Raw genomic sequence first — 16,176 nt, 5'->3', positions numbered from 1 at the left:
AAATCTTAAGTCACTCTTCATTACACTGTGTAGATGTCAATTACATGGTACTGCACTCTTATCCTTTACAGGGAATATGTCTTCACAGTAAATTGAATGGGATCATTAGCGAGAACCCCCCTGATGTTTCTTTCATAAAAATGCACATGAAAGATATTTTTCCTTCCATTCGCAGTTCTCATCAAACTTGAATACAATGATTCCCCAAATTCCCTCTTTATCGCATCACCAATCCTGGTTTGCTTTTCAAACCTTTCCTTTATGTTCCTTTCAGTTAACTTCACCCACAACTTCCCCCTTTACCATACAGATCGTAAACACTTCTTCTCTTGCTTATCTTCCACTTAATATTCTTTTTTCAGCTCCTCCATAAGTTCACTGGCTTATTAGATTCCCACCATTCATTTGTGTCTCAGCTCTACACTTCCTCAGCCTATTCTTGCCATCATGTCTCCTAAGTCACTCATCTGCTTGTACATCATTCATCATTTCTATTCTCAAAAAAGAGAAGTGCAAAATCTTGGGAGGAGAAGATGGGCTGTACTATACTGACGTTATCAAAAAGAACAGGGATAGGAAAAAGAACTGGCTCTTTTCCACATTGTCTTTTATCTCTAGCTGAGAAAATCAAGGCAACACAAGGACAAGGGCAAGAACTATTTTGAAAAGGATGTTTGCTGCAGGGACAACAAGAATATGCTTAAAATTCAACAGGATTCCATTTCAATTTGCTAATAAGTGGCTGATAACCCCAAATTATGCAAGAGTGAAGCAAGTTTTCCCTCTTAGTGACTCCACTGGATGCCCTGGAGGTAAGTTTACTGAGATGGGGCAGATATAGGACAGAGAGGATAGTCATATTTAGAAAATGGAGCAAAGCAATGATAGAAAGAGGGAATAACAAGAAAGGAAGAATAGTAATACAAACAAAAGGAAATGAGGAACATTATCAATGGTACAAAAACACAAACAACACTAAGTGGTGTGACTCTAGAGGATACCTTCCAGCCCCGTTAGACTCTTTACAGCCTATTCAAGTAAATTGGTTGAAAGGTGTCTTCCTGCACCAGAAGGTATCTTATAAAGTAGCACCTTTTAGTAAATATGTTCCCACATCCTGACTGACAGACAAGCCATAAGGGTAGTTAATAAATAAATAAGGGGACTTGAGATACTGTCTACTTTCGAAGCATATTTGTTTTAGTTTTAATGGACTTACAGTACATTGAAAACGGACACTCTACCTCATGTATGATGAACATGTACTACACTACATAGTGCACAACATACAATATCAACATTGTGTAAAATACTGCTCTTGATAAATAACCCATTGATATGTCTATTTGTACATACTGTACGGTGAAGAAGAAGAGGGAGTATGCAACAGATCCAGATATCCAACTACTGTACCTCTATTTGTGTAATTAGTCGTTTATAACTAGTGGAACACCAGGACATTTGAACTGGGAAAATGTATTTGCACCTGAATGAAATAAAACATTCTACATCTGTAACATCTCTATACTTCGATCTGTTGCTTACTTCATAGTTCGTAGAGGGAATTCTGTTCCTCGTTACAAGCCCTCTACTTTTGATAAGAAAATTCTGATGTGGACGGGACGTTTCAAATCAGAAGAGGAAATTCCGTCAACAATTTCGTAAGGCTTCTAAAAATATGTCTAATTCAACTTTGTTGGGAACCTGTTATATTCCATTTGTTCAACCCTCGTAAAATATCATATCTTGTGCCTTTATAAAAACTGGTTTATAATACATGGTTTGTAATTGCTGCTGTTGGTGCATTATTTCCTCACATTGTTTTCCTTTTACACATTAATGCCTACATTTTTACTAGCAAAATCCCGACGTATTGTAAACTTGATATATGTGCCTTTTTCAGATAGGATTTCGGGATCTAAATTTGCAAAGCTGTTAATTATATCTTATATTTAAGTACATTCTCCTGCAATTCAGAATGTATTGCAATGATGTCCAGCCATTTCAAACATGAAAAACAGCAATATCTTTAACTGTGACTTATTATCAAGTAAGAGCAACTACAAACTGTATCAATTTGGCAAATGTTCACGTTTGTAAGAAACAAGCTTTTCCATGCATGTACAGTGCCATCCTCTAATAGTACATTAACAAGAAAACAGCTGATGGAGCATACTGAACATGAGCAGTGTGTGTTACTGCTTCAATTTCATTTATGGAATGTAGCAACCAGGCTGAGAGAAATCAGGGATATTAAAGACAGAGATCCAATTGCAATGGAAGGAAATCTCTTTCTATAACACATTATAAACAACTTTTATTATATGCCTGTTTAGGAAAGGAATTGCCCGTGCTTGCTCCGGTTTTCCTATTCTTGCTAATTTCATTACATTTGAAAATGTCCATAATGGAAAATATTAATGAAGTACTTGGCGCTTGGAAGCATACAGCATCCTAGCTAGTTGTATTTTCTACAACAGCCATGATAGGCCGCAGATGCATGTGGCTAGTTTACAAATGTTAAAAAGCCATTTATAACATCATGACATGGAAAAAAGAATATCTAGAAAAGGGACTTAGACAGAAGGCTTATTTACAGTGCAGCATAAATTTACAGCATTTATTAATGCTATATTTTGAATTTCAGTACTTTTTTCAGCTATAAATGTGACTAGAACATGTAATACGTTTGTAGAAAATAACTTAGTTAACGTTTTACATTTTTAAAGTTTTACATTTTTTTTTAGAATTTCACATGAATATTCCTTCAAATATAGACATACAAAGGGGAATTATACCACTATATATGGGATCATGCTAAAAAATATATAATATTAACGGTCATTTGAAAATTGAAACTAAGTAGGATTGATCAATAATGTTTATGGGAAACTCCTTTGGGAATACAGTACACTCTTTTAAAACAATACTGACCAAATGTTATGGGTCAGAAAGACTTATGCAACTTTGTGCATACTCAGTAGTACCTAAACTACAGAATTACTTGTGTTCTAAAGCAGGGGTGCACAACCTGGGGGCGCACGGTTACAGAGGCCCCACGCTTTTCCCCGAGGCATTTAAACTAAATGCCGGGGGACCGCACAAGGCTTCTGCAACGCGTCGCCATGGCGACGTGGCATCACATGACCCAAATGACGCCGGAGAAAAGGTAAGGAGGGGGGCACGAGCAGGGAGGGAGAGCATGCAGAGTGGGTGCAGAGGGAAACAGTTGCGCACCCCTGTTCTAAAGGAAACTGCTGCAGACTTTTATCTTCAAATTTCACCATAGGTAGTAAATATATGATATCCATTTACTTATGATGTACCACCGTGCAACAAAGTATATTCATTTTAGTGACCACCATCTGCACTTAATTTCTATTATCCTGTAGGAATCATGATTATATGGACCAGATGTATAAAGTCTTGCAAAATATTTAATTTGCGTAAGATTCCAACTGGTAATTTGTGCATCTACAAAATATGTGTATTGCCTGGATTTACATGCTACACTACTGCTGAATCATTTGAGAGAAGCTGATATACTGTAAAACGTTGTATTATTGAGTGCATGTCATTTTCTATTTATATGCACATGTCTGTTTGTGTGTACCGTATGTTTCCCATGCACAGAATTAACATCAATCAGATTAGAGGACAAATCATGATTTTGTGCACGTATACAACTCAATAGCCAAACATAGTTGATGCTGGGGAATTCTAGTTAAAGTAAATTTGTTTCCGAAAATATTTTTAAAAAAATGATTATTATTCTTGAATAGGAAAATGCGTTTGTTGCACGTAATAGGATTCGATATTTATGAAAAAGGATAAAACATTTACAATATGAATTCTCTCTCTAATGCTTTGAGCCAATGCAAACAAAGCATTATGTTTCAAAAGTCCTTTCACTGAGTAATTTGAGATTAAAAAAATATATTCATAATAGCATGGATGCCAACTTTTTGTGATGGGTTCAAGGTTAACTGTGTACCTTAAGACCACATATCTCAAACTCCCTGGGAACAAATACACTACTGGTATAACACTGTAGAATAAAAAGACCATGTTATCCCCTTATTTAAATCTTTATTTACAGTGTTTAAACAACTTACTTCTCCTCTCCCAAAACACACTTACACATACAGTATAGACCACCACTTTATTTCATAAAAAAGATATGCATGCTGCCTAAATCACAGTGCCTACAAAGCACATGTAGACACTTGTGCAACAAGACTCCATAGAAGCAAATCATCTTTCTGCAAATCCAAACCAGGTGGGCTGCTCTCTTAACTTGACTTCAATGGGGCTTTCCATGCAATGGCGCCAGATCAACACTATTAACACTATTGAGTTTAATTCCCCCTACTAACTCTATCACCTTAAATAAAGAAGCGATCTAAACAAAGCGATCAAGAGATTAACTACACTATGCAGGATATGCTCTACCATGGAGGAAGATTTAGTAATACTAGGGTAAATGGATGCAAGAATTGTTCCCATTTCGATCCTGGAAATACTTACCTTCCTCCTCCCACATTCAGCTGACTAAAAGCTCTGCGCCTGGTACGAAAATTGACTTCAATGTGATTCAGTGGAGAAATCGTCACTTCTCTCCCATACAGAATGTAAATTATCCTCAGAAAGTCATACAGTACTGCAAGAAATGGGCAGCATTTTGTAACATGATCAGTTAGACCAGCGTTTCCCAAATGGTGGGTCGCGACCCGGCACCGGGCCACGGCACCAAAATTGCCGGGTCGCAGCGAGGCTGGCCGCGCGGTGTCTCCCGTCCCCCCCGCTCAAGTTAAAAAACAATGGCGGCGATTCCCCCCGCGGTCCCGCGCGCTTGCGCAGGGCAAGCAGGGCCCGCTCCCTTCCTCCCCCCCGCTCCCAACGTGGGACGGAGGAGGAAGTACCAGCTCCTCTGCGGCCCGCACATTACATGGGGGAGGGTGGAAGTACAAGCTCCTACTGCGGCCCACTTCCCCCCGCGGCCAGCTTCCCAAGCTCACCTCCCGTGGCACCCCCTCCCGAGCCCACCTCCCATGCCCCCAAGCCCACCTCCCATCCCGGGAAGCAGGGGATATCGGGGGCAGCAGGGGAAAGCGTCCGGTGGCAAGGTAAGTCACTCCACCCAGTCACTGCCTCCCACCAAAGTGTCCCTGGCCCCCTCCCACCCACCCAAGTGTCCCTGGCCCCAAAAAGTGTCCCTAGCCCCCTCCCTCCCAAACCCAAGTGTCCCTGGCCCCAAAAACCCAAGTGTCCCTGGCCCCCTCCCTGCCACCCACCCAAGTGTCCCTGGCCCCCTCCCTCCCATCCACCCAAGTGTCCCTGGCCCCCTCACACCCACCCAAGTGTCCCTGGCCCCCTCCTTCCCACCCACCCAAGTGTCCCTGGCCCCCTATCCCAAGTGTCCCTGGCCCCAAAAACCCAAGTGTCCCTGGCCCCCTCCCAAAGTGTCCCTGGCCCCCTCCCAAACCCAAGTGTCCCTGGCCCCCTCCCTCCCACCCAACCCAAGTGTCCCTGGCCCCCTGAGTGTCCCTGCCCCCTAACCCAAGTGTCCCTGGCCCCCTAACCCAAGTGTCCCTGCCCCCCCCCTCTCCCACCCAAGTGTCCCTGGCCCCCCCTCCAGTCACTCACATCCGTCGTTGCCTGTAATTCACTGTTTGTGTCTGTGTGCATATAGGGGGGAGCGAGTGTGTGTGTATCAGTGTCTGTGTGTGTGTGTATCTGTGTATATCTGTATCAGTGTGTGTGTGTGTCTGTGTGTGAATCAGTGTCTGTGTGTATCAGTATCAGTGTAAGTGCGTGTGTATCAGTGTTTGTGTGTGTGTGTGTGTGTGTGTAGCAGTGTCTCTGTGTGTGTAGCAGTGTCTCTGTGTGTGTATCAGTGTGTGTGTGTATCAGTGTGTGTGTGTGTATCAGTGTGTGCGTGTGTGTCAGTGGCTGGGTGTGTGTCAGTGGCTGCGTGTGTGTGTATCAGTGGCTCTGTGTGTGTATCAGTGTGTGTGTCAGTGGCTGCGTGTGTCAGTGGCTGTGTGTGTGTATCAGTGGCTGTGTGTGTGTGTATCAGCGGCTCTGTGTGTGTGTCTGTGTGTGTATCAGTGGCTGTGTGTGTGTGTGTGTATATCAGTGGCTGTGTGTGTCTCTGTGCAGGCCCTATAGGCGATAAAATTTTTAGTGGGTCACGAAAAAGAAGTTAAAAAATAACCGGGTCACGGAAAAAAAAAGTTTGGGAAACCCTGAGTTAGACATTTACTCAGAGGACTTCAGTGTCCTGCTATCATTGAATGGTTGTATGTTGCAAGCTCTAAGCTCTTCAGGGCAGTGACTCGCAGCGCTTTTTTTCTAATATCTATTTTTATGTTGAAGTGTTTCTTTCTATTATATGTCACGTGTATTACTGCTGTAAAGTGCTATGTACATGGATGGCACTATATAAATAAAGATGTACATACATTCAGCTGCTAACCCTACCTGCATTTCATTTCTCAGGGTGACATTTTTGTGCTATTGTTAAAAGAAAACCATAAAACCTGGTCTGAATGACAGGTAGAAAGTAACTGTCCTGCGCTTCAGCTTAACAGCAGGCACCACCGGTGTCAATCCGCCGTGTCACTGGGTGTGAGGGAGCAAATAATGGGCCCTAGGGTGACCGGAGTGTATGGAGAGGCAAAAAAGATTGAAATCTCTTACCTTTATTCTCCACTCCGGTCTGGGTCCTGCTCACGCCTCTCCTCCGGTGTCCGCGTGCTGCCTTCAGTGGATATGAATGGTGGATGTGTGGAGAAGGCGCTACTGCGCATGACAGAAGTCCAAACAGGTCCCGGATGATGCAAAAAACTTTATTGACAACACACTATGGGGGCTACACCACGATCTCCTCCTCTACACGTTTCACCCTTGGAGATAGGGCTTCGTCTTGAAGGAGATCGTGGTGTAGCCCCCATAGTTTGTTGTCAATTGTGTTTGGGTTTTGATTCTAAAAATGTTTTGTGTTTTTTGGTTTTGCCAGAACTTGATTGGTTTTGTTAAAAAAAAAAAAAAAAATGATGGCGAAAAAATATGTATTTATTTCCAAATTCGAACTTTTGTGCCCATTCTAAATATATGAAACATGAGGGGGGAGTAGATATGGGGGAGGAGTGACATAGGGAGGAGAGTTTAATAGGGCAAGGGGAGAAAGAGTGACATGGGAAAGGGTGTGCAGCTCAGGGGTCAACAGCAGATTGCAGGCTGCCTCTCTCCTAAAGGCCCCATCTCCTCTAATGATGCAATCTTTCCCCAGTGTAAGGGGCCGGCAGAAGATAGGGAGCCAGCGATCTGCAGTTCACCCCTCAGGACCCTTCAGCTGCATTGGAGGAGGTAGAGACTACAGGGGGAAGGTGTACATTTTCTGAAGGTTTAGAAGGCAGGACCTAAACTTTAATCAAAGGCGGAAACAAGGCTTTGGTTCATGTCTAGGATTTGGGCCCCTTAATTCCAAACTGCGTCCAGCTCGATTTGATCTATAGGAGAAGGAGCAGCTCAGTGAGTAAAGACACTGACTCTGGCACTTGGGCAAGTCACTTTAACTCCCTGTGCCGCAGCCACCAATAATATAGATTGTAAGCTCTATGGGGCAGGGACTGTGTCTGCAAAAATGTCTCTGTAAAGCGCTACATAAAACTAGCAGCTCTATACAAGAACAAACAACTAGTATTATTAATTACTAGCTGAGATACCCGGCGTTGCCCGGGATGTGAATAAGAATGTGTAAATGTTGTATTGCAAACTGTTAATGTCATGTGAATGTGATGTAATATTTGTGAAAAGTATCAGCACAGGAAGGTTGGGTGTGTGTGAGGCCTTGTGGCTGAGGGTGTGTGGCGTGTCTGAGGGTGTGTGTGTGTGTGTGTGAGTGTGTGATTCAGGTGGTGTGTGTGTGACGGCGTGTGTTGTGGCAGAGGGCGTGTGTGTGTGCGCGTGGTGCGTGGCTGAGTGCGTGTGTGTGTGTGTGTGTTAAGTGAGGGTGTGTGGTGTGGGTGATGTTTTGTGAATGTTGGTTGTGTGTGTCCGAATAGTGTGTGTATGTGTGTTGTGTGTGATAGTTGCTTGTGTGTGTGATGTGTGTGTGAGTGTGGGTTGTGTAGGTGGATGAGTGAGTGTGGGGTGGGTGTGTGATGTGGCAGAATCCTGTGTGTATGTGTGTTGTGTGTGATTATTGCTTGTGTGTGTTGTGGGTGGTTGAGTGTGTGGTGTGTGGTGTGTGGGTGGATGAGTGAGTGTGTTATGGGTGGTTGAGTGTGTGGAGTGTGAGTGTGTGGGTGAGTGATGGGTGGGTGAGTAAGTGAGTGTGTGGTGGGTAGGTGAGTGAGGGTGGTTTGGGTGTGTGTGTGTTGTAGTGTGGGTGAGTGTGTTTTCTGTAGTGTTGTGTGTGTGTGGTTGTGGGTGTGTTGTGTGTGTGAGTTGAGTGTTGTGTGATAGTTGTGTGGGTGTGTGTGAGTGTTGTGTGTGTGTGTGTTGTGTGGGGGTTGTGTTGAAAGTGTGTATAATAAATGACACAGACGGCAGAATTTGTATTGTGTTGTGAATCAATTTTATTGGACCGAAGAGCTGATTTGCTCTGTGATGTGTGGTGGCAGTGGAGGGTGTGTGTTGTTGTGCAGATTTGTTGTGGTGGCGGGTTGAGGTGCAAGGGGAGGGGTGTTGCAGAATTGTAAATCAGCATGGTGTTGAGTGTAGTGTGTTTGTGGCAGCACGGTGAAGTGGAGGTGTGTTTGGGGAGGGAAGGGTGTGTTGTTGTGTTTTGGCGTCCGTGTGGGTGGGTGTTAGAGCGTTGTGTAGGGGAGGTGGGTTGAATATGCGGCAGCATGCGTTGTGGTGTGGGGGGTAGGTAGGGGTTGTGTGGGAGTGTTTTGTTGTGTGGCGTATCAGCAGAGGAGGGTTGTGTTTGTGTGTGATGACGTGTGTGGTGTGTGAGGGCGTGTGGCGTGGATTAGGGCATGTGTGTGTTGGTGTGTTGTGTGTGTCAGTGCGTGTGTGTGATGTGGTGTGTGTGGTGCGTGGCTGAGGGCGTGTGGCGTGTTTGAGGGTGCGTGTGTGCATGTGGTGCGTGGATGAGGGTGTGTGTGTTGTGCGTGAGTGCGTGTGTGAGGGTGTGTGGTGTGCGTGGCTGAGGGCGTGTGGCGTGTTTGAGTGCGCGTGTGGTGCGTGGATGAGGGTGTGTGTGCTGCGTGAGTGCGTGGTTGAGGGTGTGTGGGGTGGCTGAGGGCATGTGGCGTGGCTGAGGGCATGTGGCGTGGCTGATGACGTGAGGCGTGGCAGAGGGGTTGTGCGGGCACGTGATTGAGGGGGCGTGTGTGTGTCTGTTGGGTGTGTGGTTTAGTGTTGTGTGTGTGTGTGTTTGTGTGTAAGGGACACAGTGATCCTAGATTGTTTTATGAAGCAGACATGTGTGAGGAGTTGCTGATAAATGGAATGAGTGCTATGTTATTTTGTGAAGCAGTGATGTTGCATGAGGTTGAATGTGAGGTGTGTTGGGCTACAGGAGGTGTTGGTGTGTTTGCAGGCTACGTGTGGGGATGTGGGGTGCGGGGGGGGAGGGTCACGGCAGGGTTTGTGGGGCGGTGAGGGCAACGGGACTGTTTTGAGGTGTCTGGCTAAGGTAGTGTTTGGGAGTGGTGGCGTGCGGGCAACGGGAGTGTTTTGTGAGGGGTGGGTGGTCATGCGGGCTATGGGAGTGTTTGTGGGGGGGGAGGGGTGTCCGGGTGGGCTACGGGAGTGGTCTTTTTTGGGTGGGGGGGGCCGGCGGTCTCTGGTAGTGTTTGGGGGGGGGGTGTCCTGGTGGGCAACGGGAGTGTTTTTTTTGGGGGGGGGGGGGTGTCCGGCGTGCTATGGTAGTATTTGGGGGGGTTTGGGCGGGCGGTATACGGGAGTGTGTGGGGTGGTTGTAGCGTCATCCAGGAGCTCTTGCGGTGCACAGTGAAAGAATACAGCGGCAGCATGGTGAAGTAGAGGTATGTGGTCCCTGGAGGGGGGTTGTGGGGTGCAGCGGGAGGTGTTGTGGTTGCGTGCTCGGTGGGTGTGAGGGGGGGTGATGGCGGACGGGCTACGGGAGTGTATTTATTGTTAAGGGCGGTGTAAAGGAGTGCTTTGTGCGTACGGTGGTGGATGCGGGCCCTCCTGCGCTCCACGTGTGTCGTTGTGATGCGGGCCCTTCGGAGGTAGGGGTTGCGCTCCACGTGCGTGTTTGAGATGGGTGCCCCCCGGAGGTAGGGGTTTGTGGCGTCGTCAGTGCGTTTTGGCATGGGAAGGTGCACGGGAGGGGTTGCGCTCAATGAGGGTTACGGGAGGCTGTGTTGCGGCCTTCGGAGGGGGGGGGAGTGTGTTGCGTGGTAGTGGAGGAGATGCGGGCGTTGTCCGGTGGCGATGTTTGCTGGAGGGTGTGTGGTGTTTTTGGGGATGAACGTGTTATGTTGAGGTGAAGGGGAGGGGTGTTGGCAGGGTAGGCAGGAGTGTGTGCGGGTGGTAGAGGGGCTGCGGTAGCGGCAGAGGTGTGGTGTGTTCGGTGGTGGTGTGCATTGTTGGGTGTGTGTTTGTTAATAGGGGGTGTGCGTCGGTGTGCGCTCTGTGAGCGTGCGGTGTGTGGAGGTGATCGTGCGCTGTTGCAGTGTTGAAAAGAATATAATGATAGGTAAGAGTGTGTACCTGCTTCCTTGTTTTGATGGTGAGGTTTTAGAGGTGAGAGCTGTGAAGCGTCGTCTCCCAGAGCAGTGAGGGTTAGGTGCTGTGAAGCGTTTCCAGGGTTAGGTGCTGTGAAGCGTTCCCAAATCTCTCTGAGCAGTGAGGGTTAGGTGGATTGAAGCGGTTCCCAAAGCTCAGTAAGGGCTGGGAGAGTGTGGCAGTGGGGTTGGTGTGTTGGCCGCAGGCCAATGAGAGGTGTGCGGGGGCGGGCGTGGGGCCAAGGGAGCTATGTAATTGGGCTGAGGCCATGGTGTCAGTGGCAATGAGAGGTGTGCGGGGGCGGGTGTGTCAGGGGAGCAATGTGATTGGCCTGAGGCGGATTGGCCTGAGGCGGAGTGACGGGCCAAAGGTCCAATGCGATGGGCCATAGACACAGGGACCGTAGACACAGGGAGACACATACAGACAGACAGGCAACGACACATAGGACACTTTGAGAAATATATAGTAGATTATATACACTGTAATATATTTTTATGTCATTTTCAGCATAGAAATGCTGGATGCAGCAAGGAACAAGGCACGAATAAAGGCGTGTTACATTATGATTGGAATCACTATCATTGCTTGCTTTGCTGTGATTGTGTCAGGCAAAAAGGTAAGTAAAGTTTGCAACATGCAAACTGGAAGGGTCATTTCCTCTTGTCCATGTTATGTTTGTTTTACTTGTTTTAATAAATACAGCATTTGCTTACATTTACGGCAATACAACTATCTAAGCTGCTGGTCGATCCGTTCTCCAGTGATCGATCAGTGAAGATCTTGCTTCCAAGGGCACGCAATATGGCTGCCTGTTTCAAGAGAGGAAGTGTTGTAGCTTCCTAAATGGTTGCTTCAGCAACTCATGGAAGCTTAATACATTCAATATAATTAAAGTTGTCATAAAGAGTGAAAAAAAGAAAGAAATGCAGTAAGTATTATCTATTATAGGCTAAAGCTGCAAAATTCCGGGCATTACTGAAATCCCTGCTATCTGATTGGTCACAATTCCGGGCATTATTCATTCAGTAATGCCCGGAATTTTTGTCAACTTCCCAACTCCCATCAAAGCAGAGAAGCAGGGGCTCGCGCTGAAAAAAACGGCAAGTTTAAAAGGTAACTGCAGCAGCTCTGCTCCTCTCCTCACTGATCACACTGAACATGCAGCACAAGCAGCATCTCTCCCCCTCTCTCTCACAGCTGCTAGTGCTGTCAGAAACTGGTATCCCAACTGGTAACTTTGTTGCAAGCATCTATTGCCTGTGCTACTGTAAGGTAATTTGTAATTCTTTTGATTTACTTGTAGTTAATATCACAGCCCCCCCACTTCTCTCCCACATACCCCCCTCCACCCACCTCTCTCCCTCCATTCCCCCCCTCACCCTTTTCTCCCCTTACCTCTCTCTTTTCTCCCCTCACCTCTTCCCCCCTCACCGCTCTCTTTTCTCCCCTCACCTATCCCCCCTCACCTCTCTCTCTCCTCATCTCTCTCTCTCCCCCGCTCACCTCTCTCCCCCCTCATCTCTTTCCCCCCTCACCACCTCTCTTCCCCCCCTCACCTCTCTCCCCACACCACCACATCTCTCTTCCCCCCTCCTTCACTTCTCTCTTTCCCCCCTGCTCCACCTCTCTTCCCCCTTCACATCTCTCTTTCCCCCCTCACCTCTCTCTTTTCCCCCCTCGCCTCCCTCTTTTCCCCCCTCGCCTCCCTCTTCCCCCCCTCGCCTCCCTCTTCCCCCCCTCGCCTCCCTCTTCCCCCCCTCATCTCCCTCTTCCCCCCCTCGCTTGCCTCTTCCCCCCCTCGCCTCCTCCTTCCCCCCCCCCTCGCCTCCCTATTTCCCCCCCTCACCTCCCTCTTACCCCTCACCACTTCTCTCTTCCCCCCTCCTTCACTTCTCTCTTTCCCCCCCCCTTCACCTCCCTCTTCCCCCCTCAGCCCTCTCATCTTCTACTTCCCTACACAGGTATATACACTGATAAAAATCAATGACTACAAAAATGTATCTCGGGCTTTCAACTCTTCCAGCCAGGGCATTATTGGCCAGTAATGCCCTGTTCTGAGGGGATTATTACTTAAATACCAAACCGCTGATTTATATAAAAAAAACAAAAAACATATAGGATTTAGCATGAAATGCTGCTGGAAGGTCACACTGAAACATCTAGATAACACCAACATTTTTACAAATCCAGCTTTGATTGTGCCATCTTGGAATCTTCTACAAACAAATTTATAGGATTTAAAAATCACAAAATATATAAAGAAGGTTATGTTACTGTAAGTAAAACGTGACAAAAAACCCTCCACAGTACACTGCAGCAGGTAAAGATACCATTTATGAGTACCTTCAAATGTCTCAGACCAGTCTGCAAGCTTTCCTTCCCACATTATCTCATAGCATACAATGCTTCCAGGGATTCTGGGTAATGACAGGCAAATGAGCACTACACAGCAGCATTGTGCAGCTTTTTTCAGCATAGCCTGTGTTAAAGAAATTAATTGCCAGTAAACTCACAGACAGCTGTTTCGACCTTTTGAAGTGTCATCAGTGTGAGGCCGAACAGTGAAAAATCTGTGTAATACAGCATGCATAAGCTTATAGGGATCCATGTTAAAATGGATAAGAAGCAAAAAGTAACTCACTGTGTGCTCATTTGTATGTCATTCCAAAGAATCCCTGGCTCCAGTGGAAGCATTGTATGGTGAGAGATTATGGGTCGAGGCAGGCTTGTAGACCTGTCTGAGACATGTGAATATGCTCATAAGTGGTATTTTTATTTGCTGTAAAATATACAAACTATGTCATATTTCACTTTACTGAAAATCGGGATCATGCTTTTTGTTCAGAATAAAAAGCAGAAAAACAGCAGCGGGTGCTCTTTAGACAAGAGGTCTAATTACCCGTGTAATATGCAATTAGCATATAATGTGAACAATAAAATAAAATCATTAACAGAAGTGCAAATAAGGGATTAATACAGAGAATAATAAAGATGGATTTGCTACCCATGGACGTGGACGGTTCATCTAGGTGTTTTTCTTTAAGGTAGATTTATTTGTGTTGTGGGGAGTGTAGAATCAAACAGGTCCCAATGAGTTAAAGGCAGTGTGATAAGCCAATGAATAAGGTCCAGGAATCCTCTCTAAAAACACTCTGTCTCTTCCAACCTTTACAGACTTAAATATGTAAGATGTACGTGGCTCTCCCAGAAACAAACAAGCAATAGTGTAGATTGTTTCAAGCTTTATAAATGTAAAAACAGATTCAAAGTTAACACTCACATTCTAACTGTATCTTGCCTCCTACACTATAGGCAAAAAACGCTGCGACAACGGCGACGGATGACGTTGTGTCGCCGTAGCCAGGACTATAAGCGCAGCCTAAGTCTGTAAAGTTTGGAGGAGACGGAGTGTTCTTAGAAAGGGTTCCTGGATCATATTCATTGGATTATCACACTGTCTTTAACCCACTGGGGCCATGTTTGATTCTGCGCTCCCCACAACATGAAGATATTTCTGTTCAGAATACATCACCTGAAGGATCATAGCATGAGGCCAAGCACCACCTGCTGGACAATATTTAATAACGTCCAAAAGCAGATTCAGTTTAGCTGAACTTATCCATACCGTGGGTGTCTTCTAAAGCAGGGGTGCACAAACTGGGGTCGCGCAAGATTTTCCAGGGGGGGGGCGCAGCGGTTACAGAGGCCCCGCGCTCTTCCCCAAGGCATTTAAATTAAATGCCGGGGGATCTGAGAGGGTGGAGATTGAGAGATAGGGGAGATTGTGAGAGAGGGGGACGCGTGAGAGAGAAATGGGTGGGAGAGAGAGGCAGAAAAATGGGGGTAAAGTGAGAGGGGAAGTGAGAGATAGAGAGAGAGGGCGAGTGAGAGAGACAGGAGGACAGAAGGGGGAGAGTGAAAGAGAGATGGGGGAGTGTGTGAGAAAACGGAAGAGGTCCTCGTAGGGCTACCGACAGCTAATGAATGGGCACCTCCCACATGGTCAACAACTCAGGGTCCGGGGGGGATAGTGAGAGAGAACTGAACTCAAACACATTTGCAAAACTCCATTACTTAATATGATTACACTGCACAGTCACAGATCTGTCATTATTAGCACGTGTTAAACTGTAATGAATGTACTTTGATGGGGTATGAGAGAATTGTGGCATAATTAGAATGTACTATATAAATATGGGCACTTTCGCTATTGTTTTTGTTCTAAACATTTGGGGGGATTTGGTTTTGCTGGAACGCAACTGTTTTTGATCTTTTTTTTTATTATGGGAGTAAAACTCAAATTTGAAAGTTGTCCTAAATTCTTCAAAAGAAAAACAAATCTAAAAAATTAGACTCAGTTTTTGGGTGGCTCAGAATCTAAAGTTTGTTCTGTACTTGTACTTGAACTTGAGCGAAAGAGAGCAAGAGTGCGAGGGAGAGAGTGGAGTGCGAGGAGAGAGAGAGGTGTGAGGAGAGAGAGAAGTGCGAGGAAAAAGAGAGGAGTGCGAAGTGAGAGGACAGAGGAGTGGAAGGAGTGTGAGGTGAGCGAGGAGGGAGAGAAGTGCGAGGAGAGAGGAGAGGAGAGGAGTGGGAGGTGAGCGAGGAGGGAGAGGTCCAGTCCAGGCACAGGAATGTGACCAATACCTCTATGAATGCATTTGCAGATTATCACTGTTTTTTTTCTCTTCACAGGCCGCTGCTCGTCACGAGTCATTAACAAGTCTGAACCTAGCAAAAAAAGCAAAATGGCGTCAAGAAGCAAAAAATAAACAAGAGGCCGATGAGACTAAGACTCAGTAAATAGTCAAATAAGAATGAGACACCCAAAGAGGATTTGTCTCTATGTGTGCTCTTGAGTGAGTGAATTAAACAGGTTTATCATTTATCTGCAGAATATAAAATATTTTCAAACGTAATTATTGGTTCTACTTTCCCAGTACACAGGGTACAGCACAGTGATTAATTAGGTATGACACGCCCGTCACATGCCCCTGTGCAACACTTTCTGTTGATATAAGAAATGGTGAGCTGGTGTACAGTAATACTACTCATTAGAAATGCACAGCAAGAAATATGCAAAGTCAAAAATGACAAAACAAGTTAAAATACCTCTAGTTCTGGGTTGAATCTAATCAAATAAAAACTAAGAGATTTAGACACAGCAAAGTACTGGTTGAAATCCTACCAATTGGTTTACAGCAGTAATCTCCCACAAAAGCTAAGAAATAAAGAAGATCTGCTCTGTACATTTTTGTTGTTTTCAACAGTTTTTGATTACACGGGAAATAGTGGTTACCATGGCAACTTCTATTTGCCTACACACACACAAATTATATATAGATATATATATATCTATATAGATATATATACACAAATATACATACACATTTTAAGCTACGGTGGGTGAAGAAGGCGACAAGAAACCTCAACCGTTAACATATAGCAAATAAAAAAATCACTTGT

The 16,176-nt window shown here is 45.6% G+C and overlaps 1 protein-coding gene across 1 annotated transcript; it reads left to right on the top strand.

The window, feature by feature from the left end:
- Window positions 1-486: 486 nt before the first annotated feature.
- Window positions 487-15,941, top strand: FAM162B (family with sequence similarity 162 member B). The gene is made up of 4 exons (XM_075594802.1): window positions 487-812; window positions 1,553-1,661; window positions 11,221-11,329; window positions 15,406-15,941. Exons 1-4 carry the CDS (start codon window positions 671-673, stop codon window positions 15,511-15,513), a joined length of 468 nt encoding a protein of 155 aa, XP_075450917.1. The 5' UTR covers window positions 487-670; the 3' UTR covers window positions 15,514-15,941.
- Window positions 15,942-16,176: the final 235 nt, after the last annotated feature.

This window comes from Ascaphus truei, chromosome 4 (assembly GCF_040206685.1).
Source record: "Ascaphus truei isolate aAscTru1 chromosome 4, aAscTru1.hap1, whole genome shotgun sequence".
NCBI classification, from domain to species: Eukaryota; Metazoa; Chordata; class Amphibia; order Anura; family Ascaphidae; genus Ascaphus; species Ascaphus truei.
The sequence above is the reverse complement of the archived record's forward strand: the minus strand, read 5'-3'. Positions and strand labels throughout refer to the sequence as shown.